This window comes from Pagrus pagrus (genome assembly GCF_965226575.1).
Source record: "Pagrus pagrus genome assembly, chromosome: 18".
In the NCBI taxonomy this organism is placed as follows: Eukaryota; Metazoa; Chordata; class Actinopteri; order Spariformes; family Sparidae; genus Pagrus; species Pagrus pagrus.
Window position 1 is genome coordinate 16,237,540 of NC_140202.1, and position 27,170 is coordinate 16,264,709.

At 42.6% G+C, this 27,170-nt stretch overlaps 1 protein-coding gene across 1 annotated transcript; it reads left to right on the plus strand.

Annotated features, from left to right (window-relative positions):
• The first annotated feature begins 269 nt into the window (after positions 1–269).
• Positions 270–26,034, plus strand: LOC311273481 (G patch domain-containing protein 2-like). Its single transcript, XM_084380584.1, has 10 exons — positions 270–358; positions 2,238–2,903; positions 8,409–8,470; positions 9,683–9,841; positions 9,946–10,031; positions 10,129–10,193; positions 10,289–10,328; positions 10,451–10,542; positions 15,564–15,646; positions 21,129–26,034. Exons 2-10 carry the CDS (start codon positions 2,242–2,244, stop codon positions 21,281–21,283), a joined length of 1,404 nt encoding a protein of 467 aa, XP_084236710.1. The 5' UTR covers positions 270–358; positions 2,238–2,241; the 3' UTR covers positions 21,284–26,034.
• The last annotated feature ends 1,136 nt before the right edge of the window (positions 26,035–27,170 follow it).

A 27,170-nucleotide genomic window follows, 5' to 3' on the forward strand; every position in this document is an offset into this window, starting at 1 on the left:
TATACTACAAGAAACCCTCATAGAGCCCACTGTAGGGAATAACACAATAATACACCACAATATATGATCAACATAATATCTGCTGGGCCTCACAGACACATTACTGGAAACAGTCGATGTAAATAACAGTTTGCATCAGTAGCTTGTTATAAGAGTGCGACGGTGGTTAAGTTAAATGCGTTATCAGCAGCTCGGCAGGCTGACTGTGGGCTCTTATCTGCATAAACACTGGCGGTGGCGGTCTGTTTTTGCAGGAGCGTCACAGCGCAGCGGCGACACCTGATTGGCTGGACAGGAGGGCGGAAGTGCGTCTGGTGTCTCAGCTGTGGTGAAAACAAAACAAGACGAGCTGCGACTGGTGAGTGCTCAAACACAGCAGACTCTCTGTCTATTGTTACATAACGTTACGATAGCTGATGATCGGATGCGACACGGCTGCTGTGTTAAACGCTGTTAAACGGTGTGTTTCGTTCATGAGTGAGTTCACAGTGGGGAGATGTGCGGCTGTCCAGGCTGTCCTTGTGCTCAGCTCACGTGTGACATGTTGTTATGTAACACAGAGCATGCAGACAGCTCAGCCTGCCTCTGCTATTGTTCAGCCGCACTGATGTTGCACAGCTCCCTGATCTTGTAATGAAGAAGCTGCCGAGTGTTTTGTAGCCGCTGATTTTTGAGCAAACAAGCTGCAATCAAACAAGGGCAACTTGAAAGTTTCACAGTGTGGATGATCATCTATAATTATATGCTGCTAGACCTCTGAAGGAAATGAGCCTTGGGATGTTTTATTATTACTCAAAACACACGACTGAGGTTTGCATCTCTGGGTCCGGAGATTACAAACCACAGGTGAAGATCTCCCACATCAACAGCAGGGATCAGATTAGAGTTCAAACTATAGCAAGAGCTTCCTTAATCTGTCATGTAGTTACAGTGCTCACTGATTATACAGAGAGAAGTTCACTGTGGAAGATTCAGAGATAACACATTTTCATTTGGCAATAATCATCATGATGAAAAGCAGACGGATGTAATTTCAGTCTATTGTGGAAGTGGGTACTAAAATGTATGAAAATCACGTTACAAACAATTCATAATTTAAAATAACCAGACCTGACTTTGACAAATCAGGATACTTCATTATATTCATGCAAAACAGTAAAAATCCAACACAATAGCCTGCTATTTGATTTTGCAACCCACAATTGTGTAATGCACCCAATACATATCATATATCATATAATGCTACTTGTCCACCTGCGTACACATCTATTAATAAACAATGTCATCGGTCTGTGATGTCACCATTAGGTTTCTAAATGTAACTTTGTTTACTAGTTACTTTGCAGATCTAGATTATTCAGTGTTAAGTAGCTATAACTTGTGACATGTAACCAATCAGATGGTGTTGTGGGCGGGACATTAAGTAAGCCCACTGAGTGGTGGCTACACACAGCGAAAGGAGGCTACGTCACAGGCAAAACATTGCAATTTCAAATTAATTTATTTCACCAACAATTGTACACAAAAACACAGGTACTGATAGTAGTAAGAATGCTGGATATCGTCCGAATACCGCCCTACTAGTAGTAACTCTACCTGAGTTTTACTCCTTACCCATCTTCCACAATCCAAAAATGTGCTTGCCTAAACACAGCTAGCTTATATAGGCTGAGACCCCTAAGTTATTGTATAAAGATACTGATTATAACCTTGTATTTTGAGAGACATGGGAGTTTGTTTTTATCAGAGCCTGAATCTAGTTGTCATCAGAGGAGCTGCATCTTTAACATACTTCAGCATTGGCTTCACATTAAGCTGTTGTCATGAAGGGGTGGTCGATGCCTAACAATAATATCATGATCTAATAAATTGCAAATAAATGCCATTTAGACTTGAACTAGCCTATGAATTTCTCAGTTTGTATCCCTGAAACACAAAAATGCATTAAAGATAGTTCCTCATCCATAATGTTGCTTGTTATAGCTCACGTTGCACTAATGCATAATACATCATCCCAGGAAGAACTACATCACTTCATTAGTAAAGTTTGGAAACAGAAGTAAGATTACATTAAATACTATAATCTCCCCCTATTGTCATGACTTGTATGTGAGACTAGTTTACCCTGCTCACACATATTGCATTTTATTTTGGTGTAGCATCATGTATGGTTTTAAACTCTTTGTCTTGACATCACTATAGTTAACTCTGTTGTATCCTGTGTCTTTGGTTTCCAGCACCATGATGGATGAGCTGGTGCAGGACCTGGTGTCTGCTCTGGAGCAGACCTCAGAGCAGAGTAAACTGGGGGAGCTGTGGGAGGAAATGGTCCTTAATCCTCTGCAGCAGCGCAGGCAGATCCGCCGACGCAGAGGCCGCAAGCGCTGCCGCGAATCCTCCCTCTTCCCACTGGAGCACCGACGATGCTGGATTGAGGCCTCTGAGTCCAGCTTGGACGAGACTAAAGGATACAGAGAGAACGCTTCCTCAACCATCGCTGCCTCTGTGGCCAACTGCAGCGACTCCGACGACATGACCCCAACCATTCGATGGCGCTCCGTCATGAGAGGCCCGGTCAGGACTAGGCAGCCTTCCTGGCCAGAGTCTGACTCCTTCACCGAGAATAATTCTGGACGGCCACTCAGGAGGCGGAGGAAGGTCAAACGCATGTCCTCCAACGTCACTGTTAGGCTGCAGCAGAAGCTGAAGGTTTCTGGTGTTGACAGGAGACGGAGACACAGGCCAACTAGGATGCAGCATCTGTCAGGAACGAAGAAGAGGGCTGGTGGTTGGGTGGGAGCAGAGCGACAGACTGAAGGAGCCAGGCTGATGGGAAAGGAGTGCTGGAAGAGAAAGATGGCCAAGGAACGCAGAGATGCTGCAGATGAGAACATGTCTGAAGGGTAATGTTAGATTCAAGGAAGGATATCTGTATTTTCTTCCTCTCTTTGTTGTTGTGTTCGAGTCACACGTAACCCTTCATTCATTACAATGTTGCGAGGCCCTGTAGGAAATGAGCCGCTCCACATTTGGTGTCTAAAAAGCCAAATGTTAATCCTGTCATTGTTTAAAGAGTCAGGATTAAAACCATACCGAAAAGGGAGCTCAAAACTCTAAAAGCCCTTTTTACCCTTTAAATGGAAAGTTACCAAGGCAGTTAAAGCCATAACATAAAAGTCATGATCATAACTACTATCAGACAGAAGCAATTAAACAAGGCGACATTTAAGATGATCTATACCGCCTGTCTTCATCGAGCCACTTGTCAATATTCAGCGTGTCCTCAACGAAACCAAAAAAGGTATCAGAATCATACAGTACCACTTCACTTTAAAGGATTGAGTTGACATTAAAAATGAATGATAGAGCCTCTTCATCCTCATCTCCTATAGCTGAAATGATCACCAGGGAGGGATCTTTGATAGTTATGCCTCCGGGCATCTGCCAGCTCATTATTTCCCTTCGAGAAATATTGTCACAAATAAATAAGTGACTTGGTGTGGTATTGATTTGTTTTGAAATGAATTCCTGTCTTGGGCTGGGTAATTAAAGCTGGGTCGGTCCCAGTGTCCCATAGTGCACCCGCTCGTGTGCATTTTACTTAGCAAAACTAAATGTGGCTGTGAACTGGCAGCAGGGAGGGACATTATATCATTACCGTCAAAAGACTAAATGGTGACCAGTTTTGTCCTAAAATGGTAATTCTGGCATAAAAAGCGGTCGTCAATTAACGATTATTTTGATGATTAATTTATCAATGAATAGATCAATAATTTGGTCTTTTGAACTTTGTGAGGAAATTGAAAATGCCCATCGCAATTTCCTTGAGCCAAAGTTAAAACCAAAAGATATTTTCTATCCAGGTAATTGGTCATAAATCAAAGTATTAGACCAAATAAAATCCAAATAAAAATGGCTGAACAGAGTGCTGCAGGAATGAATCCTTAAACCTGGAAGCAAGTTAGCATTATTGTGCTTCCGGTTCCCCTGTCTCAAAATCAATGGGTTTTTTGAATGGGTTTATGGTTAGATGCCTGAAATAAGGTCTATGGTAAACACTAGCTTTACATTTTGTCCTCCGACATAAAAAGCGTCAGTAAACACCCCACGTTCGAATTAAAAGGTGTTTTATGTCTCTTTAAAAGAAGAAACAAACTGATGGCTAGATGAAATTACAGAAGTTGTCAGGAACATTAAACATCATCACGCCAAAGACTGAGACTCATCTACTCACTAGTCCATCTTTATAGGCAGACTCTAGTTAGTATCTATTCAAGGTCTAACTTTACAACTTGTAGATCAACTTATAGTAAAGTATGAAGGCTAAGTATATATAGTGAAGGATGATGCTTAGCGGTGTTGATGAAGTCATGCTGCCGTCATGTCGCTCTTTAATAGCCTAATATCAGCTTTTCCTTTTGGTTATTTCATTTACCCTCCAAAAATCACAAAAGTGATGTTCATTCATAAAAAATTATCTTGCTGAACAAAACGTGTTAGTATAAACTTGTGTTTGCCACAGAGTTTATTTTCTGCAGTAATTGAAAAAAGAGTAAAAGCAGCAAATCCACATATTTGATTTCATGAAAAAATAACTTCAATTATTAATCGACTGTCAAAATAGTTGCACATTAGATTTCTATTAATGCATTTGTTGATTATTTAACCATTTTTATTCACTAAAATTCAAGGTTTTAAGTGTTTTTCTGCCTCACAAATAGACGATATGTTTCAGAAACTGATAAATAGACGATACGTGGGGCAGTGCAGTTCAGTTCAGTGGCATTATAACATTCAGCAACATCGTCTTTAAAGGCCTGTAAGCTCCCATTCTCAGTGTGTCGCCATGCTCCTGCACAGTGTATTTCCTTTGAGAAGAAGACATTTGAGGTAACCGGTAATGGGACAGACCGAAGGCTTTACATCTTCTGGTTTAATTTGTGCTGACCTCCCTAGCCCCTAAACGGTACTTGTTTTCTTATTTTATGGAAAAATCAATAGCCGTTCTGACAGAAAACAGCTCCGGAGAAGAAATAAATGGGAACACCATGGCTCGCTGTCAATCATTTCTCACTTACACAACGCCAACGCTCTTGATTGCTGCTCAGTAGACTGCCACACTGTACTGAGGGCTGAACAATCTAATGGTTAAGCCGCGGCGGAGGCAAAGGATATGAACAAATGGCAGCGGTGATGGGGGCTTGACAGTGGTACAACAGCAATATTTATACTCGGAGAGTGTACGGTCCATTTAATGTTAGACACAGATGCCATTGTCGAAGCACTCTGATTTCTTTGGTCTCCATTCATTCCATTAACCTTTTTCATACGGAGTGTCTGGTCTCTCCTCAAGGTCACTCCTCTTATGTGCATACGGAGCAGAGCTTTGCCGTCAGCCACCCAAGTGCAAGAGGAGCAGATGTTGGCAGCTCCAGTTGGGCTCCACATCCTTGATTAGACCTGGCCCAGCCTGCTGGCAGTGAGGCCACCTGGCACCCAGGCTGGCCCGGCAAGCAGGCCTCACCTGTGGGTAGACGCCGTCCCGGGCTCAGCCTCCGTCTCCAGCTGTGCGCTGCTACTGGTGACTTCAGCCCAAGCCACCAGAAAAACAAAGCCACTGTGTGTGCTTTTGTCACACTCAACTGTATCGTGCTGTCATTTATATTTTGAAAACTCTATGAGGAGTTTTTGGGGGGGAAGCAGTGCAGCATTTGCTGAAGTTAATTTTCATAAATCTCTGAGACTAATCCAATTACTGCAGCTCAGGGATGGTGGGATAACCTTATAATCAGACACCCATGGAAGAGGGCATGGATTTGGGTTGAGGCGGCTTGTTTGAAGAGCCCACAGATCCATTGTTATCAGCGCTTTGCCCCCCTCCGTCTCTGCTTCTTCTTTATTCCTCTGCAGAATGAGCCCGGGCTCAATAAATGGCGGCTAGCCTGTAATCTCTGTGCAAACTGGTCTGCCTCTCCCAGGAGCTGAGGATTATATCCTAATTATTAGTGCTCATCTGGATACTGTGTTTTGCTTCACCTCTTTGGCTTGTACAGAGACAATAGGGCCATGTGGGGAGTTCAGCTCTAAAATACTGGAATGCAGTTGCCCTTGCCTTTGTTTCACCATGGACAATTTGCGTTTTTTATAATTAGGCTTATTTGTTTATTTTAAAGCACCTAATCCACAATATAATGTCTCCATTTTGACTGGTGGAAGTGCTACTTTGTGAGTCAAAGACCAAAGTTTGCCCTTAAATGTTTGTCAACTTTTCCTGACAAAGGTCACTGCTAAAGAAAGCGGAGGTGTTGCTTTTGGTCCCAAGAAAAATGGGGGTCTCAATTATTCATGCCATTAATTAGGCAGTACTTAATTGAAACGGTCTCACATCGGCCCGGTGCTGCTCCAAGCGACATCACATTACACCTTTAATACAGATAAATACTTAATGGGTGTCTGTGATTAATTGTTTATGCCTGTGATTCTTTTTCAAACTTTGCACAAATCCCTCCAATAAGAAGCAAACACATTTTTTTTTACGCCATGCTGCTGGAAATAGTTCAACCATCACTAGTTCCTAATTTCTCAGAAAAGTTGTGGAATCATGTATAAAGTGGTAGTTATTGTAGAGCTTGTGGCTGTGTCCTTAACTCATGTTGGGGTGTTGTGAGCTCCAGATGCCAGCCGATGTGTCCAGAGGTGGGTTACAGCTGAGCAGAGGCCTGGGGAATCGGTCTGGAGATGGGGCTGAAGGGGTGGGACGGTGGTGTCAGCTCGGCCAGACATCTTCCAGATTCCCCGGAGAGGCCTGCTCCCCTCTCACATCTGCTTCTTGCGGATGTGAGGAGATGATGCAGGACCATCTGGCCGGAAAAGACGCGCAGGCTGGATGGACGTTTTTCTGATCCTGCCGTCACTGGCAGGCCTCTGCAATATGGCAATGCACCGTATCAGCGCATATCTGACCCTCCAGCTTTCTCCTGTGAGCAAGGTCAGCGATGATAAACAGGAGGCAAAATGCAAGGCAATCAACAGCATCGGGCTCCCTGCCTTTCATAAAGTAGTTTGACTGTGTTGAAAGGAAAATAAAAGAGCAAAACCGACACTGCTTTAGTCCGTTTCTCAATACTTTCCACTGTCCTTGATCTGTTTGTTTCCACTAAAGACAAAAATCTTTCAAAAACGGTCACAGATATATAAATGTATAAAATGAATGCAGTTAGCTTGCTTGCTAACACTGACACATTTACAGGAAAATGCTAAATGTGCATTATCCTTTAAAAAAAGAAAAAGAAATTAAATATAGTGTAATTTTAAAAAAATAATTAAAAGTTGTTTCCTGAAACATCTGGGCACCGTAGTTTTTAGCAAACATTACTCAAACAGGAGTAAACAGTGCTTTTGTTGGGGACTATTTTCAGCTGCGGATCAATACACTATTGAGCATTAATGCTAGCAGTACAACATGTATGGGAATGCCTGAAATTAAACAAAAGAAGGACTTCAGTGTCACCTAGTGCAATGATGCAACTTGTCATTTAAGGGTTTTAGGACAAACTTTAAAAAAAATATAAATATATATTTATAAAGATAAATATTCTGAGAGAAAAAATCCTTCTTTTGAGCTCTCGTCCCTCCATCTTCATCACCTCCGCCCCTCCCCTAACACCCCCCCTCGTGACCTTGGAGTGTTTGGAGGTCCTGGTTCAAGGTGGCTGAGGTGTGAGAAAGGCAGAGAAACCCAGGGAGGTCTGGGGTTAGCAGAGGGGGGACACAGAGGGTGTGGAGGCAGTGTAACAGGGGTTGCCTGGGGGTGTGGAGAGAAGCAGCGATGGAGCAGCCGAGGCAGTAAGCTGCTGCAGCCCACACAGCAGATGTTGGCCAGTTGTTGTGTGGAAGCGGCACGTCTGTGGGTCGCTCTGTGTGTGGGGCACACCCAGAGGGAGGGGCAGGCAGGGGAATGTGTTTCGCTCTCCTGTCATCCTCCACAACGCAGGCCAGATTAGATTGGAGCTGACAGCGGAGGATATTCAATTAGATTGTGCATGTCACTCAGTGGCTTCGATCAGAGCCTCCTCTCATGCCTTTGTGTTTGCCATCGCAACAAGGGAGAACACAGCACGCTCTGTCTTTTTGTGTCATTTCCATTTATGTCGACCTCCAGCTCCGGACTTCTTCATTATTTCTATTATTGAATGTTACATGTTAAATATTGACATTACACGGCCATGTAAATTTCTGATGGACATTGTTCACTTTTCAGATGCTATAACGTTGTCTGACCTGAATAACCCATCAGGTTAGAGAGGACAAATCAAAACAGAGTTCTACATCCTCAAATGTCATTGATATTAAAGAGACATGTCAGTGGCGTTCATTCACATGTGATGTTTTTCTTCTTCTCTTTGCAGGGAAACCAGCAGTACGTGCAGCAGTGACCCCGGCCTGTTCACTAATGATGAGGGGAGACAAGGTATTAAAACATAAATACATTTAACATATGGGAAGTTATTAAAGGGGCACTATGAAGTTTTGGAGAAGAAATTCAAACTCAGAATTTTAATATTTACAGTATTAATGAGATAATAATACAAACTCAGAAAGGTTTATTTTCTCAGAGGAAAATAAGGTCTCCAGAACCCTATTTGAAGCTAGAAATGTGGCAGGGTCCGCCAAACATAAACAAAGTAAAACAGTATGAAATGGTGTTGTCCTTTAAGGTCAGTTTGTTTATTTTATAGGCATAAAATCAGTAATTAAAAAGATCTTTCTCTTCTGATTAAAATTTCTTATCCAAAAGTCAATAGTGCACCTTTAAGTGCAACAACTCCATCTGTTTATGTGGTTCAAACTCACAAGTGATTCGGAGCTCACAGATGAAGCATTCTTGAACGTGTGAAGAAAGATGATGAGTTGTCAGATTTGGACGACACCCTGCCCGACTCCGAGGGAATGCTGGGGCTAGAGAGGGAGGTTTCGATACAATGGGCCGGTTGCTGGGCACCCAGGCGACTCTAATAAGACGTTGTCATGTCGTGTTAATGAGCGCTGAAGCCTTTGCTAATCTCATTAGCCGTGGTGGGGCCAGGCGGCCTCTGATTTAACAGTTGTCACTACACCTTGACTGTGAGAGGCATGGTTCCTGCGTGTTCTCTGCTGACTGACAGGTCTGAGGAGAGCCGGTCGTCTGGGGACGAGACGGGTGTTGTCTGGTTGTGCGGTAGTGTGTAGTTAAAGGAGGAAGTCATTATTGACGCACACACCGTCAGTCGAAGCTCCGCTGATGTTTTTTGGAGCACCAAAGACACAGCAGCTTAGCTACTCACAAATAAATATATAATGTTACTTAAATGATATACAGGTTTTTTGCTGTCCACTTAATTACATTATTACAGTATTTACACTCTATTTCCAACATTATCCTCTCACATTAAAGTGTGCATCCTACACTGCTACTTGATTTTCGGACATAGCAATTCTGCAATGGTGCTGCTTTGGCATTTTAATGAAGGCTGCATAGAGCTCGGAGTGGTTTCCTTGTATCCTTATCACATAATTTTAAATTTGGAATTCAGATTATGGCAATTTTTACGAAAGTTTGTTGGTTAGAAATGTGCTAGAATATGTGCAGTCTGCAGCAGTGACACGCCAACCGATGAAACACCCTCCCTGTCCCTGTGTGCAGGCGATGACGAGCAGAGCGACTGGTTCTTCGAGGGCGACTGTGGAGTCGGGACGGGCGTGGCTGGCCTGTTGCCTGGCTGGGACTCGGACAACCAGCTTTCCCTCGAGGATAACCGTCCGTCGCCCACCTTCCTGCAACCTGCACGACCCTCTCAGAGAGGTAGAGGATGATGACTTTGTGCTTTGGACACTCTCTTAAACATTAATGATCTTGTCTGACTGTTTTGCAACACGGGAAGATGAATCCGTTGTGTATTTTCGCAGGGTATCGGTATGATTCACGTCTGAAACGAGTGCCTGGCTCTGCAGCCTGCTGCATCAGGAAGGACAGGAGACGGCTTCCCAGCAAGGTTAAAGCAAACTGGCATCTTCCCCCTCGGTAGAAATCTGTTATACAGATTTTATGTTCTTTGTTCTTACTGCGTATCTTTGATTTGTGTTTTACAGGCAAACAGCATGCCAGTGTTTGTAGAGAGACTGAGACACTTCTCCCAAGATCCTTACCAGAGAGAGTAAGATGCACTCTTTTAAAAACAAAAGTATACACAGCTCTTGAGGTATTACGTCCATCTGTTTCCATCAGTAATTATATTGTTTCTCCTTTTAGCTTTTGGCTGCCTTCTGTTGGAAAACGAGACAGAAGCCAGGTATGTTTCAATACATTTTTTTCCTCCAAGCTTTAAAACAAACAAACAAACAAACATCTTTTTGGCCCCTTTAAATGATGAAATTGCAAACTCTAAATGTTACTGATACTTTCAATTTCCAGTTGAACCCTTTGTGCCCATTACCAGTGTGTCCTATTGACATGGTGTCAGAGAGCTCCCATCTCAGATGTTCCTCCTCAATCTGCACAAACAGGTAGTTGATGCCACTTGTTAGTTAAATAAAGCAGCCTCTCAAGGGCCTATTGGAGAAACCTTTTTCTGTTCGATCAAAGCTCAATATATTGATGGATAAGTCTATGACCAACTCATTTAAATGAATCAGTTTCAGAGCATAGGTCGCTGTTAACCAGACTAATCTTTGTTAAGATGATGCCTCAGTGACTGTGAGTGTTTGTGTGTGGGCAGATCAGCGGGTTGTGGTCCCAGACCTTCTTCTTCTTCATCATCAAAATGAGATTAAGCTGTGAATGTGTGTTTGTGTGACCTTACAGGAAGAACTTGTTGTTGCTGTTTTGAGTGAATTCCAGGCATGTTTCAAAAACACTAAGGGAGGATTTAATCTTTAGTTGTTTCGTATTCTGTCCTGCGTCCACATCCATCATAACCCATTTTGTTGACATTTGCTTTACTTCCTCATTACTTCGACTCCACTGCATCCCTAGTCCACCTTCCTGTATGTGTAGTAGTAATAATAGATGATAATAATTGCAAAAATCAACATTTTTTTCTTCGATTATATATATTTTTTCTTTTCCCATTAAAGCCCAGTTTGTTGAGTTGAAGAAAATTGTTTCCTTTGCCATAAACAGCTCGAACATTTAATAATAACCCATTATTATCAAGCCAAATAAGGCAATATTTTTTCTTTTACATGTTATATGTGCTGTGCATGAACAAATATATATTCCTCAGTTTGCCAGAAAGCCATTCATGACACTCATCTTTTGTGTCAGAGACATATAACTCCTCCTTAGTCCTCTAATGAACAAAACTGTCATAACACTCCAATGATAGAAATCTAAAATAAGTCTCTGAGACCCCCAACTGAAGTCATAGCCCTTTTTGAACAGACCAATTGCCAGAATACACACTGAAGAAGGGCAGCTTTTCTGAAACGCCCGTGTGGCAATGTTAAATAGTCAAATGAGAGTGCTGTCCTTGTCTTTCTTTTCTGATTATTTACTACATTAAGAATTCCGCACCAAGTATTTCTGTCTAAACTTAAATACCGCCCCAGTGTGTGATGTTAGATAGCATGCCGTTTTTTTCTGGCGAAAGAGGCATGACGTGTAACACAACAGCGCGTGTAACAGCATGTGTCATGTGTCAACATGTGTCCCGTCCTAGTGGCTCACGAGGTGTTGATTCGGATCTGTTACTACCTCCGCTGATGGCTTAAAGGTGGAACCTCAATGCTCTGCTGTTCTGTGTTCGTGCATTTTATCTAAAACAGCCAGGCGAAACAATCCTGCCTTGAACAGGCTGTGAAAAATGGACTGAAGTGTTATTAAATGTTATTTATCATCGGTTTCAAATAATTTCTAATAATCTGATAATGATAATTGAAGTATAATAGTGGTAAAACGATGTTAAGTATGTTTTTTTAACTCTCTAGAACACCAAACAGAAGATTAATGTTAATGTGTGTCTTGGCCTGAAGTCTGAGCTGAACTGACAGTAGATAGTTGGACTCCAGTAATAGTTTAACTCAATAGTTTTCAAGGTCAGTGTTCACCAAATGGAGAAATGCTATGTGTTGACATAGTTGCAATGCCGATTCAAATCCCTGCATTTCTGGGACTGCACAAAAAAGGTTAATCCAAAAGATGTTTGTCAAAGCATCTCATCGCTCCCAGTCATCCCCGGAACTGTTGGATCTGCATGGGGGGACTGTTGAGAAGCCGCTTTGCCCCGTTGGCCTCGAGACTGTGGGACTCCTCATTGTATTGTTTCCTCTCTGCCTATTTATGGTGCATTCTTAATTTTGTTTCACACACACACACTCCTCTTTCTCCCTCTCTCCTGGGTTATTTCACAGAGCGCCCCAGCACTCCTTGATGAGGGGCAAAAACACGACTGCTATGAAAAGCCCCCGACTTCTTAGGGCTTTCTTTTCTAAACTGGTCCTTTCTTCTCCACCTGAAAGGTTCCTTCAGATTCCAGTTTGAGGCATTGTGAATACTAATTTCTCTCTATTAAAAAGCCCTCATATCCCTGCCATGCTCTCATTTGAATGGCGGACTCAGGGGAGACCTCTTAATTCCTTTATAGTGGGATTCAAGACCCTTCACTTCAAAAAGTATAAATCATACTCCCAAATGAATGAGGGAGAGAGGGGGGATTGACGAGAGGGGCTTCTGATGTGTCCCGTTGGACGGCACGAGCTCAGTCTATCTCCCCAAGCTGCTCAAATCCACTCTCCAGTGAGATGGCTGCTCTGTCCTCTCCGACCCAGCTCTGCACACATGGCACCCATTTACTTCCTCTAACTTCCTCCAAAACACACATTCACATGCAAACACAACACGCCACGATTAGTGTTACTGTTCTGCATGACAATGAGAAATGCTATAATTGCTCACGCTCGCTCTTAACAAACCTTAAAGTGTCCACTCCTGATTTCACTTCACTATATTTTCATTTCTTTCCAGCGTCTAACCCGCGTGATCGATTTCTAGCACGGAGCTCCCATGCATCTGACTTTTCTTTGTTTCCAAACACCCTTGAGAGAAAAGTGTTTTCTCTGTGGGCAGAGTGTGAGCATTAATCTTGCACCGCGGCCAGGTTGAAATGATACTGTATTAATAAAAGCTGTCATCTCCTGTTTGCTGCGAGTTGACGGCGACAATCAGAGATTTGATGCTAAGTGATAAAGGCTGTGCGAGGTTGCATGCTGTTTATCCTCGTGTCGGGCGCGTGAATAGGCGCGATGCTTTGTGGGATTTGGCTGTAATGCTCGGGGCCGGTGGCCACGTTAAAATGCATAACCGCCTCCCACCTGAGCCGGGCAGCAGCAGCTTTTATCTATTGACTTATTTATTTCTAAATGACACTTGCGCTGTGAGATAAATCATAGTCTTACGCCACTCCCTTCCCAGTTTTCATTTTAATTGTGAGATCTCGGTGTCAGCAGTTAGTATATTGGTGTGAGTGGCCTATTGATTATTGATTTGGAGCTATTGATCATGTTCCCTGGAGAACCTAATCCTTTCTGATTCATTTGAATACCTCTATTAATCTTGAGATCCTGCTCACACCTGAAGCGCCGTGTACCCTAATGAAAATAGATGGCCATTTTGTAACTGCAGCTCTTCACTCCTCTTTTGATTTATTATTTTTAATTGATATATTTGCTTTTGGATGTGGGCGCCAAAATTACAATTGACCCTGTGTCAGTGCTGTTTTACTCTGGGCCCTAAGGGACTGCACTGCATTTAAAAGTGTCTCATATGACCTGAAAAATCCATCTTGGAGACTTTTTCCTCCGTGTCCTTGTGCCTTTGATAGAATTTAGTTGTTGCTGGCCGTCTTCATTACATATGTCTTGTTTTTTCATTGCTCATTGCCTCTGAGTCAATCTTTGTTTTCTCATCACAGTTTCTGTAGATTTAGGGACAAAACAACTGGCCAACATCTGTCGCGCTGTTAAAACTGATGAAGTAACAGATGCTAAATAATAAAAACAGTGTTGTGCATTTTTTTTACAACTTCTCTCAGTTTTACACTGAGCCATGTAACATGCTTATAAAAAGCCTTTGGGTTCTGCTCGGAGATGAATGGTGGTGTTTTGCTTTGGTTAATGAGCCAGCTGATGGTATTCTCATGTTTGATTAGCATTGTGCTGAGCGTCTCCGTTGGCTCCTGGCGGCCCCAGAGCGGCTCTGCCTCTCAGTTCTCAGCGGCAGGGGAGGGCCCTCGCCTCCCTCCAGGCTGCAGGGGCCCCCGGTGTGCCTCTGCCTCGGTGTAATGAGGGAAGAGATGGAGGGATGGACCTCCACACATTAAGACCAAATGCATCAGGGTATTACTTTTAATACCGCAGGCGTGCCTCGTGAAATAATGCGACGTTTAAACGTGGATCGATTTTGGAATTAAAAAGTTAGTTTGCAAAGATTTACTGTGGGGAGTTCAATGCCTGAGCTCTTTATCAGGGGCGCAAATGGCTGGTTATGTGCTGTCCGACAGAGGTACGATTGAGGGATCGATAGGCGCGTGATTTACTAACTGGAGTACAGGTAATCAATAAGTATAAAAGTAAATGAAATATGCATTACTGGGATTTTATTAGAGAGGGGTAGCAGGGAGAGAATAACGGTCAGGCCATTTATTTTTATATCTATTGATTATACAACATAGAGACTTCGCTCAAAGCGTGCCCCGCACAGCTCTCGACACCCCGTGCCTGCACACCCGTCATGTGATTTATGGGTGTTGAGGTCATGGAACACGCTGCCTGTTAAAAGGCTGCCCTGACGGGGCCTTATTGTAGCAGCATGTGCCTTTTAGGGCTGTGAGCTTCAAGTAGCCTGCAGTCCTAGATGAGCCAGGCTGGTTAACAAGGAGCTCTCTTCTGTTGCAGTCTGTCATGGTTAAAACAAGACGCCATATAGTTCTTTAAATCCTCTCTGAGATAAAGTCTAGTTGTGTGTAACAAGCGTAAAGATTTTACCTTAAATCTTTTCTGTCACCATATCTAGATATCTATCTTCCACTCAGTCCCCCCCCCTCCTCCCACCACACTGCTCGACCACATCAGCTGCTCCCACCCCCCCCAGTGATGGAACGGACCTTGACCTTAACTTTACATCTCCGAAGTCAGGGCTATTAAGCTGTTGGGGGGTGGGGGGGCTTTTCCTATTTCAGGGCTCCTGACATATGACACAGGAGGCACAGAGCAGGTGTAATTTGTTTATGTGAACTCTGCAGTGACTCAGCCACGTGCACCCCGGCACCTCTGCTCATCGAATATTCTCTCAGGTGAAAATCTGTATTAATGAAGAAAAATTAAGATGTGGCAAAATATGCATTAGACCGAGGCCAAATGTAAGCTGCAGCGTTTGCAAAAAAAAGCAGCGCTTGTGTTTATCGACTTTTGTGGAATTATTACATTTTCTACATGTTTGTGTGTGTATTGTGAGCGGGAGCTGCATCATCATATTTTGAGTAACATTTGTTCTCGCTGTCTGTGTGTATGTGTGTGTGCGCGCCCACCAGGCAGACTAACGTTACTCCGGGACTGTTGTGCAGAGGAGACTCCAGGCGGAGGAGGGAAACAGAAGCAGTGTCCGTCACATCAGGTAACATCACATACTGATGAATGTATGGCTCCCTCACCACTCTCCTACTGTAGAATATTATTAAGAATTAAACCTGCAGATTCAAAATGTCAAAAATCTCAAAGAGAGAGCTTGAGGTATCTTTTTTGTGGTCTGTCACTCCGATAAAATATCTCATCAGCTCTTGGATGGATCAGGACATGTTTCACAGACATTCATGGTACCCAGAGGATGAATCATACTGACTTTGGTGACCCAGTGACATTCCTCTGGTGCAAACATGAGGTCAGCATGTGGTTTTACATTAAATATCTCAACAACTGTCAAAACAACTGCCATGAAATTTGTTTCAGACATTCATGCCTCCCTCAAAATTAATTGTGATCATTTTAATCATTATAACTATAGATTTATAATAGAACTAGATATTGAAGGCAAAGATGATGCCTATTTAGTCTTATTGCTTGCAAACACAAAACAAAAGTTTACTTCCTGATTATGCAGCCGCCAGAACTTCGGAGTTTCACCTTTGAGTTCCCACTTGGCCCATAAACTTAGCATTGTGATGATGTCACGCATTTTTAAAGTCTCTTTCCTCAGCTCAAGGAAAGTTTTACAAACAATACCACGAGTGGCCACTTGACAAAATTGAAAGCAAGGATGAGCAGCGGCGCGTATCCAGGGCTTAATAATACATACATGATCACGGTTCAGTGTAACGCCACCAAGTCAGAATTTAAAATGATCCAAAACCATGGTAAAATTGGTCCTAGCTGTACTTGTGTTGAGTGCTGATCAGAAAATGTTGGCATGCTAACAGGCTAATCCAGTAGTTTCCAGAGTATTGTTAACTAGGCTTGTATATACATTGTATATATCATACCCAAATATTAAAATCAGGAGAGTTGTATTATGATTTGTTATCATGCTGATCTTAGCATTTATCTCAACGCACCTCTCTGCCTAAATACACTTTACAGAGCCTTGTTAGAAAAACTGGCATGGCCTTACTCTCAGTCTGTAGAATTTCATAATCCCACCAAAATGACAGAAATTGATGGCGAGTGAGTTAACAGGGAAGACTTGGTGGCTTTGTTACGTTTGGAGCTTTCTGTTTAAAGCAAAAGAAGAAGAAGAGTGTGATGTGGAGTTCGTCCTATTGGAGGTGGCACCGAGCAGCAGCCGTTGTGTCTGTTTGGACCAGTGGAGCTGCCTTTTTTCATTAGACTCATGGCTCGGGGCCTTGTGTCTTTGCCGGATTGAAATCTGAATTGGTTTGTTCTCCTTTTCTTCTGCGTCCCCGCTCCGTGCTCCACTCCTGCAGCTGCTGTTTGTCATTTAAATAACAAATGCTGGTGGTTCCCTGATTTAGTGAGGGGTGCAGGCCTCTGATGTATATTAATATTGCCGCACAGTGCACTGTACCAGGGCCCATCATTCATTTGGATAAAAGAGGTGGAATTTAAAAACAGCCAATGCTTTACTTGGATACAGATTGCATCCATTTATTGCATTGAGTGATGGAACGGCCGGCAACTCTGTCCTTCACCTCCAACCGCTTCCCATAAAAGTAAAAAAGGATTCACCCCTGGCCCTTAAGGACCCCTCAAACTCAACATGCGGAACGAGGGGCATCCCTCAGTTTCTGTACAGTATACAGATCCACAGTTTGTTGAAAAGAGGTGGAAACACGTGTGTTAAAGTCTTAAACAAACATGAAAACGGATTCTTTTACCACAGATGAAATCAATTATCAAGGACATCTGTGCCAAAAAAAAAAAGTGCAAATTACAAATAGGCAATTATATGTTATTGTGTATGCTTTGGAGTAAGTGACTAAAACATTATCTTTTTCTAAATTGCATAGGAGAGTCCCTGATTGGTACATCCCCCCTCAGCCCTGTTCAGAGTGTTTTCCTGCTACTTGAGTCTAGTGCCCCCTGTCCACCATGATTTATCATGCATCCCATGTCGTCCAATGTCAGTTTCTGCAGCTGCAACTGCTCTGTATAAATCTTTACTTTGGCAGCCTGCTGCACCATGTCTCTCCTCAGTAATCTCACCACCGCCAGGAGATGCACATTCACCCTGACAAGCTTTCACACTCTCTGTGTACAAATCTTGGTTTGTTGCCATTCTGGCATAAATGCGCACAGAGACAAAATCAGATTCAGTGATTTGTTGAGTGGAGATGTTTTCTGGTAAACATCTTGTTTGCATGGAAAGATTGTTTAAGAACGGCGCGTTGCTCTTAGTGAACACGACAGCCGAGTCTTTGTTTGAGTTGGCCAGAGGAAGTGGATTGTTGTATGTGTTAGTGGTTGATTTGAAACTCTGTAATCAGGAGTGAAAATGGTCTGCGGCTGGAGGTGTCTTGCAGGGCTCCGTTGGGAATTACTGAGGCGGTACCCAGCTGTTGCTTTGTCTTCTTTCTTTACCCTTTTAGCACTTCCACGGCAGTGTTGAAGCTGGTTGTGAGAATAAAAAAAAAACAACACACAAGAACTTATCAAGCCAGGTATCTGTTTGGATTAGATGACCGCTCCATTTCTCAGCCTTAAATTGGCCATTTTCTACTTTTCACACCAGCATCAATCCAACAATCCAACTCAATCCAACAAGTCCTTACCAGATATAGAGCTTTCTCTCATAGGTTATCAGGTATGATTAAAAATACAGATTGAAATAGTCACTTTTACTGGATTTATTTGGGTTTTGCCCATCATTTTCTACAAATATTGATATTTGTCTTTTCAGTGAGTGAATTATAGAAAACTACCCTGAAAATGAACTCATTCTACACACTCCACAAATTTCGGAGAGCTCCTCTAAAGGCAAAGATGAATCAGTAAGTGTAAAGATCCTGATGGATTTTAATAGCCTTGGCTGGTCTCACACACAGACTAATTAATTATTGCAATTTTACTCCTCCCCTGCTGTCTCCCGTATTGCCCTTCATCTTTATCTCTTTAAAGGGATGATGGTAATAAACCCAAACTTGAACTTTTTCAGTGTGCATCATTTCAGGGAGAGATGAAGTAAATACAAGTCGGTTTGATTGACCTCATCAGTGCGTTATCTCCGAATGCTGCCACATGTGTGTGCCCATGTGTAGGCCAGCCCCTCGGTCAGCCCCGCCGCCTCTCCTCTCCCTTCTGTCTTCATGTGTCTCCTTGCCCGAGCAAGACGGCTGCGTGACAGATCACCTGCGTCCGAGGCCCGCCGTGTTCCTGCCCGGCGGTCCGGCCCCCTCTCATTAATGCCCAGGCTGGTGCGAGGGCCGTGTGGCAGCACAAGACAAATAACGCTACCACTCAGCCATCACTTCTGCTGACAGAAATGCAGCCCACCGCACTATTTCGCCCTCTCCGGCTCCACTCCGCACCCTGCTCGCGTCCTTCAAAAAGCCCCCTCCATCTCCTCCGTCTCCACCTGCACCTGCCTGCGCTGCTCCACCAAACTTTCATGGTGGGTTTTTTGCTGTTGCTGGAGGCTGAGCTCAAACAGCGAAACCCACGCAAGTTGACATAGTGTACAGTGCCGCCTTTGTAACCACTCTAATTGTTTTCTGTTAGTGGAGACAGGTTTGTTTTTAGCAGCTCAGTCTGCCTTGACTTGTTTGTGTGCAAACCTTCTCACCAGGAGGTCTGATTTGAATGTCCTACTTTTTTTTTTTCCAATGGTGTGCACGTGTGTGTGCATGAGAGACGGAGAGCGAGCAGGAGAGAGAAACACAAAGGCTAATCATTAAAGAGCTATTCAGCCCTGTTCATTTAAGTGTGGGAATCAGCAGGCCCATTACTGTCAATGTGTAATTAGCTGATTAATAAACAGGGGGAAGGGGAGTGCTCCAGGAAGGCCTGTAATGATTGTTTTTAGAGAGCATCACATGAGAGCTTATTAAGATGGTAAGATGGTTCCATTCAACCTCCCATTATCACCCACAATAAATGCATGTACTGTAATTCTCCCATTGACAGAAAACCTTTGCGTTGTAATGTCTTTATTGACCTTGATGTAAAACCAGTTGAGTGTAGGTGCTCTGGACAAATGAAACGATCTGTTATTAAAGCAGTTTAATATGAGAGTTAACTCTTTTTTTTAATTCTTCTCTGGGATCATACATAATATACTAAGATGCTCTCATTTTAATGTGCTTTAGTATTTGAAAGCTTTATGTTATGTACCTCCATCCTGCATACAGTCAGTGGTTGAAATTAACCTGACAACCATTATAACATTACATTTACTCAAGTACAGTTTTAAAGGTGCTTGTACTTTACTTGAGTGTTTCCGTTTTCTGCTACTTTATGCTTGTCTACATTTCAGAGGTTAAAAATGTGTGTGCATTGTCCCATACCTGCACACAGTAAGTAATGTGTAGGACTATGAGAGAACAGAGCAATACATATAGTGAGTTCTGTGACAAATATATCTAAGGATATTGTCCAATATGACATCAGTGCACTGAAACAGTAAACACAAAGTACAAACAGCTTAAATCCTGATCGTGACCTTGACCTAGAACAGAGGCTAGTATCTGGTATGCCCTGTGCATGTTAACACACTCGGAAACTAAATGTTCCCAGACATTTCTGTGTATCTGTCAAATATGAAAACCTCTGAATTTTGACTATGTTTAACCTGAGTGTTTGGGTTGAATCTCAGCAACGGTTAGTCATCATTCCCTCAAGAAATATTAATCAATTATCTTGCCCGCCGGATCAGTTTGGGGAAGAAGTCATCTGGAAAGAGGCACAAGCAGATATAATGGGAACGAGCAAAAGCACATGCCAGTGAATGCTGTAATGCCTAATCCTTTGAGACAGCCCAGAGCCACAATGTCACTTCTAGTTCCCTTGTCCTCTGCTCTGCAACTGCCTCGCAAATGTCTTGTGTGACCGCCGCTAACTTTTTTTGGGTTAGATCAGGAATTTATTTATCAAGCATGTTAGGGAGTGCAATTGTTTTAGAGTTCCTCTGTCTCCTGCAAAAATTGGCCCCGGTTCTCTTTCAGATATTTCCCTTCACTCGCAGACACAAAAAGCTTTAAAGGTGAGGGAGATCGAGAGAAAGGGGATCTTTAAAAAGAGAGGTAGTCAGTGGGATGTGAACGTGTGATGAATGGAGTTGAAAACATACAGCTTCTTACTTCTTACACAGCATAACCGAAGGGGGGGGAAGTTAAGCCATAGGAGCAGCACAGATTGGCCTTTTAATAACCATGTCCACAAGTCATATGGGGCCAAATTGGATTTGGCTCACTTGACCAAAACCTCATTAATATTTAACCTATTAGAAGAGGATTGCTTCAAAGTTTTATTTTAATACACCTAAAACAGCGAGCGATCCAGGAGCCGTGGACTAAATTAAATTTTTATTTCAGAGCCCGTCCATTGAAACAGTCAAGGAAAATGTGATTTATGTGAGCGTCTTTTACCGTTTGTTCTCAGTGTTGTGTTACACGTCCAGAATATGATATGTGCTTTCTTTCTCTCTGCAGCCAGCAACACATTTCACAAGGATCACCAGAGAGAGGAGGCACAGGGAGCCAGTAACACCTCAACCCTGGAGGCTGCAGGACCAACTGCATCAGGTTCACGGTCCTCTATTTCTGCTCAGCCTGAGAGTTTATCTTTCCTCCAGGCCGGACCGTGAGGACACCTAAACAGGGCTGGACAAGAGCGTGCCAAAAGAAAAGCTATTGTGCCAGAGAATGAAAAGGCTAAAACTCCTCCTGCTGCACAGAAAACTACAAAGCACATCATTATTCCTCAAATCAGCATGTAACTGCTAGAATCCAGTCTTTCCAGGTAGTATATTAAGCATGACAAATGTTAATGCAATCAAGCCTTGTTAAGCCTTCTGCCATCTCCTCAAGAAAGAAAGCAGCTTCAAGAGGCTCCTCGTTTTGACTCGAGACTCGGCGGCTCCTCCTGTTTCCACACACAGTCTCCAGGCCACCTGCTACCACACAATCCGGCAATTATGTCCACTCTAGTAACGCAGTGTTTGTCAGCTGGAACACTGGGAGGATGGTCAGGTGAGGCTAGGAGTGTGGGGGAGAGTCTGCTCTACTCTACGGCTGTGCAGGAGCCGCACGTAGCCCTCTCTGAGACGGGAGAGCATCAGAATGTTTAGCTACCACATGCTGCTACAGGGTTCAGAGAGGCGACCACCGGTAGAGAGCCACACAAAGTACAGGCCTCCTATTAGCATGGATTTGAAAAGCTACAGTTTGTACAAAGGTGCTCATTAGCACAACACAGAGGGAGTGTAGTCGCGGTCCTCGGAGGGCCGCCTCTGTTCTCTTCAGCTTACCTTCCATATTCAAATGTCCCCCCAAATGTGTTTAAGTTCAAGGCCAGCTGCAGATCTGTTTGAACAGGCTGTTTTTTCAGCAGTGGTGGATTAGTCGCTTTTCGGAGCCGTGCAGCAGAAAGGAGTCGGAGAAGCTGTTGGAGGCGAGAGAGGAGAGTCGCACACTATCTTTTCACCTACCCTTGGGGTATACATTTCCCCGGCTCCCTCGGCATCAGATGCATTAAAAGATCAATGGCAGCATACAGTGAGATCAAACGCAATAGAGCATGGCAAGCTGGTAAACAAGCATTATTTTCAGGAAAATGCATTTTCATATACTGTAGGAGTCAAGTGAAGAACTTTCTGCTTGACCTAAACCATACAGGTCGAGCTGCTGGTAGAGCTACTGTATATTGTTAATTGCTTTTGAGTCATTTTTTAAAGGGGTAATATGTAAGAATTTTAGTCGGAAACATTAGACGATTAAATAAAATTATCAACAGAATGTGAATAAATAGCAGTTTGAACATTATGATGTCTATATATTGCATTGTAGAGATATCATGCTAACCAGTTAGCTCTAGCACATCCAGGTCCAAAGGTCCTGCGCTGTTGAAGAATTAACTTTACTTTAAAAAAAAAAAAAGTCAGGAAACCAATTAATTCAGAATTATTAATAAAGTAGACTATTACGTTTAAGTTGTATGAGCTGTAAAGTTTTAATTTATTGGTTTTGAGTATGAATTTGAGAGGTGACCAAGTCTTAGATATTGCACCTTTAAGAAAATAAGTCAAAATTCTCTGATTCCAGCTTCTTTAAAGAGAATATTTTACAATTTCTTGACTCCTCCGTGACAGTAAACTGAATATATTGGGTTGTTGACAAAACAAGTCATTCTTTGTCTTTCGAAAACACTGATTGACATTTTTCACCATTTTCTAATATCTTATAGACCAACAACTTAACAATTAATCAAAAATGATCGACAGATCAATCCACAATGGAAATAATCATGAATTGATCATTAATTAAGGCTAACCACAGTATCTATGCTTACTATGACAAAAATGGCTTCCAGCTCTTTTGACTGTCCAGCAGAATTCCTCAGAGGTAGAGCAGCGGTTATGTTATTACGATACTGTTCTAGTAATTTTCAAGTCTTAAAAACCACAACCAATTATTTGATCAATTACCCTAAAATGAAGATATTGCGCTCTGTCTTTGTATTACTTATTTGTATTAGTAGGTAGCGCAACGGCAAAGGGGACTAGCTACAATCTTGTTCTTGTCTTCCCCCTTGGAAAATCGAAATTGCTTTTATTTCTTATTACATCATATCTATATTTAAATGTTTTAGTGTTGGCATGTATAAAAAGTTGAAAAAGATGAGTAATTAAAAAACATTCAAGCAGTCTTCAAGTAAACATTTGTGAGATTTAACCTATTAAGATGACTTGATGTATTGGACAGCTGTCACAGATGCAGTAACTGCAGCTGAAGCTCAGAGAAACCAAGGCAGAGTGCAGTAATTACACAGACTGTGGTCTGCCTTGGTTTTTGGTTGGATTTTATAGTTACTGCAATTTTAACATCACCTTTTCTCTGAGATAGAGCAACATTGAACTTAGAAATGTTGTCACAAGATAAAACAGACATTCAAAAGACCAAAATTGTACTTACTGCGCTTTGACTTTGTAGGGAAGTGTACATAATCAAATCCTCCCTGCTGGAGTGTGTCGTGAATTTATTTAGGGTGAAATGTTGATGTGTAGAGAAACAGCGGAGTAAATTCGGCTGTGTGCAAAAGTTTAATGTCTTTAAAAAAAAACAGGCATATCTCAAATCTTCCTATCCCTTAAAAGGCGCAGGTATGCACTTTCCATAATGATTACAAGATACATTTTTAGTGAAATGAACTGAATATCATCAGCTCCTTACTGCATGTCTTCTCAGACACTTAAAAGCCTTATTTAAGAGAAGAATCGCATTTAGTAGAATGAGATTCGCCAATTAACGTGAGTTATATGTCTGCAATAATCCGTCTGAGAAGGCTTTATGTGATCATGTTGGCCAGGGATGACATTTATAAATGCTGTGTGTGCACACTCGTCTAAATGGATGCCTCACACAAGACATCCTGCCACAGGAATCAGTCAAAGTGTTGAGACAGAGAGCACCCCCAGCCCACCACACCCCTCCCCGCCAGCTACGTCCGTTACTGCAGCTCGACCGGGGAGTTCAGCAGCATCGCGGGCTCTTCCCACACGCCTGATTGATAGGAACAGCACATTAGTTGAGCTTTGTAATTAGAAGAAAAGAAGCTTTTGATAAATACGTTGGTGGCTTCTTCAAGACGTATGCCCCTGAACACGCTGACAAGTATCGACTGTGTAGTGTTTTAAGGAGAGCTTCTTGCTGTTGCCTTATCCGTCAGTGTGTGTTTTGGTGCCAAGGCATTGACAAGGAGGCAAGACGCATCAGTTCAGACACAGTACCATTAGTAGCAGGAGGGGAAACCCCTCACCTGCCTCGCTGGTAATTAGCAGTCACCATAATGACACCTCAGCCAGACTGTATGCCCCAAAATGATTTTCCGATGGCCAGGAAGTGGAGCAATGGCTTCCGTGCAGCCAGTCAATTGCCCTGTTACAGTTAAGGAATCCAGCAGGCTGGTACCACTCATATTTCATCCCAGGTAAAGATTACCTGTCAGGCCCATGGGAGATGTATTGATCTGTTTTCCTTTTTCCGCCAGCAATCACCTGACAAAGGCACCTAGGAGGCGAGTGAATGAGTGATGCCTGGTCTGTCTGCTCCAGCGTAGTGGCTTCTAGTGTCCACTGATGGGTGGAGAGGTGATGAGGATGAGGAAGAGATAATGTAGTCATAAACTCTGTTTGAACCTCCTCTGTATGCATGCAGGGCAGCCCCCTCGGTCCCCCAGGTCACAGGTCAGTGGGGAATTTGCTTTTTTTTGCGGCTCCTTTCTTGTCAGTGGCGTTTGTTCTTGCTGTGTAGTGTGTAGTGAAGATAGAAACACATGCAAAAGAGGCTCTCTGGTTCCTGCTGACAAATGCATGTTGCGAGTCACCGTAGTTCAACTCACTTTGGGTTTCAAAAGTGATCCGGTTTGATCTTGGCACCCTTCTCTCAATGAAATCCAACCTTGTGTGGTCAGGGTTTCCTGTGGCTGTCAGTGTGGCGATGCTGCACTCGCTATGATCAATATATTTTACATTATCTCATGTTTTTGTGGCAGCTAAAAGTATTTATATATTTGCCTTGTTCAATGGAATGTCAGACTTGATATTATCCACAAAGCCATGCATTTAAAGTGATTGCACTGTATAAACTGTGTAGTATTTATGATGTGATGCATAATTATAGGTCCATTAACTGAGGATTTAGGTCTGAGGACATTAAATACATAAATTCAATTTCATGATAGATAGTAGAGTAGATATGTCTCTCTAATTTTTTACTGTCGTATTTTTTAATTTCATTTACAAGGATTTAAATATATCTCCCTGATATCAGGGCTCTTAGGCAGCTAGCCACATTTGATACGTAGTACAAATAGCATCTTATCTCACAGGCTGTTATCTTTATATTTAATAGCAGTGGAGGCATGCCTAATTGCTTTGCAAATGATCTAAAGAGGATTACTCCTCACTTAAAAAGCCTGCACGGTGTTACTAGATGTTAAGAGAGACATTACAATGGTAGAATTCAATCGAACCTGCAGTGCAGCGTTTATGCAGTAGCTCTGTTTTCTATTATCATCACCCGGTGTTATGTCAAAACAACTGTCAACAGTCAGTATGAGGTGGATGCTCTGCTCCTGAATAAACACTGTATGAACATGATTATGTGCTAATGGAATAAGAAGCTATTTTAAGAAGTTGTCTAGAAGTGGCCATTTGTGTATTTTCAATGATATAAAAGGATTTTCTTTTTTAAAGATGATGTAATGTCTCGCTTTCATGTAGGCCATGTTGTAAATCATTCCTCCATGTCATGAGTATTTATAGAAAAAAAAAACTGCAGTATGTATTTATTTCAAATACTGAATTTGTGTGCAATAAATGGGTGATCATGACTGATACACTGACTTATATGTGATTTTTCTTTTATTTGGAAGTATTACAGTATAGAGAGACAGCCATGTTTTTTTTCTGTGGCTGTGGGACAAAGACATGCTAACATTCTGATATTGAGCAGACACACATTTTTTACCATGTTCACCATTTTGGTCAGCCTGTTAGCATGCTAACATTAGCTAATTAGCACTTAACAAGCTGAGGCTGCAGATGTGATGAGTGCTCCATGAAAAGTCAAAGGTTCACCAAAATGATTTCAATTTATCCTCAGGGGAACATGAATGCTCGTATTAAATTTGGCAATCCATCTTATGTTTGTCATTCAAAACCGCAAATGGTGGCACTAAAGAAAAAAGAAATTAGGATTCATCCTCTGGGGAGCAAGATTCCATCCAGAAGACTTTGAGGTATTTCAATCTGGACCAAAGGGTTGGACTGACGGACTGAACGACCATCCATAGAGCTGCCACTGGAGTGACACAAGCCCCGCAATATCTGACAGTTGTCCGGGTGAATACAAATGTTCGTGTGGCAGACAGAGAAAATACTCCCTCGGCTGATGGAGATTATCAGCAGATCCCCCACTGTTAATCTTGCGGCTGAATGCTGAAGATGGTGGTAGTCACTTTGCCACGTGTTGAGAGTCGGAGCAATTCTCTCCGCTCACCGGTGGTCCACGGTTACAAATCACATCATCAGCTGTCTGAGCACCCACAGCCACCTCTTCTCCACCAGATTGATGGTGAAATGGAGGAAAAATCAATGGCTTCCTCTCGTCAGAAAGAGCCAGCTCTGTCATGTTTGGGAGTTTGATGTTACCCTCTCTTACTCTCTCTCCGCTATGGGAAATTGAAAGCTGAGTTTGAACAAGCTGACAGACGTGAACAGACTGGAGTCTCTCAAGTCAATATAATGACCGATTTCAATCTGCTGCTTTACTCGTGAGGTTATCAGTTCTGCCTTTTATAAAAGACACTCGAGACGATCACAGTAATCGGGTTGGGTTGGTTTAGTTTCTACTAAATGGGAGTTAGCCTTCAAACTGACTTGTGAGCTCCGGTGTAGGTGACCCTGTGAGCAACAGCAGTCAGTTTTCTTACCAGTCACCCCCTCAGGAGTCCCCCTTCCATCACTTCATCCT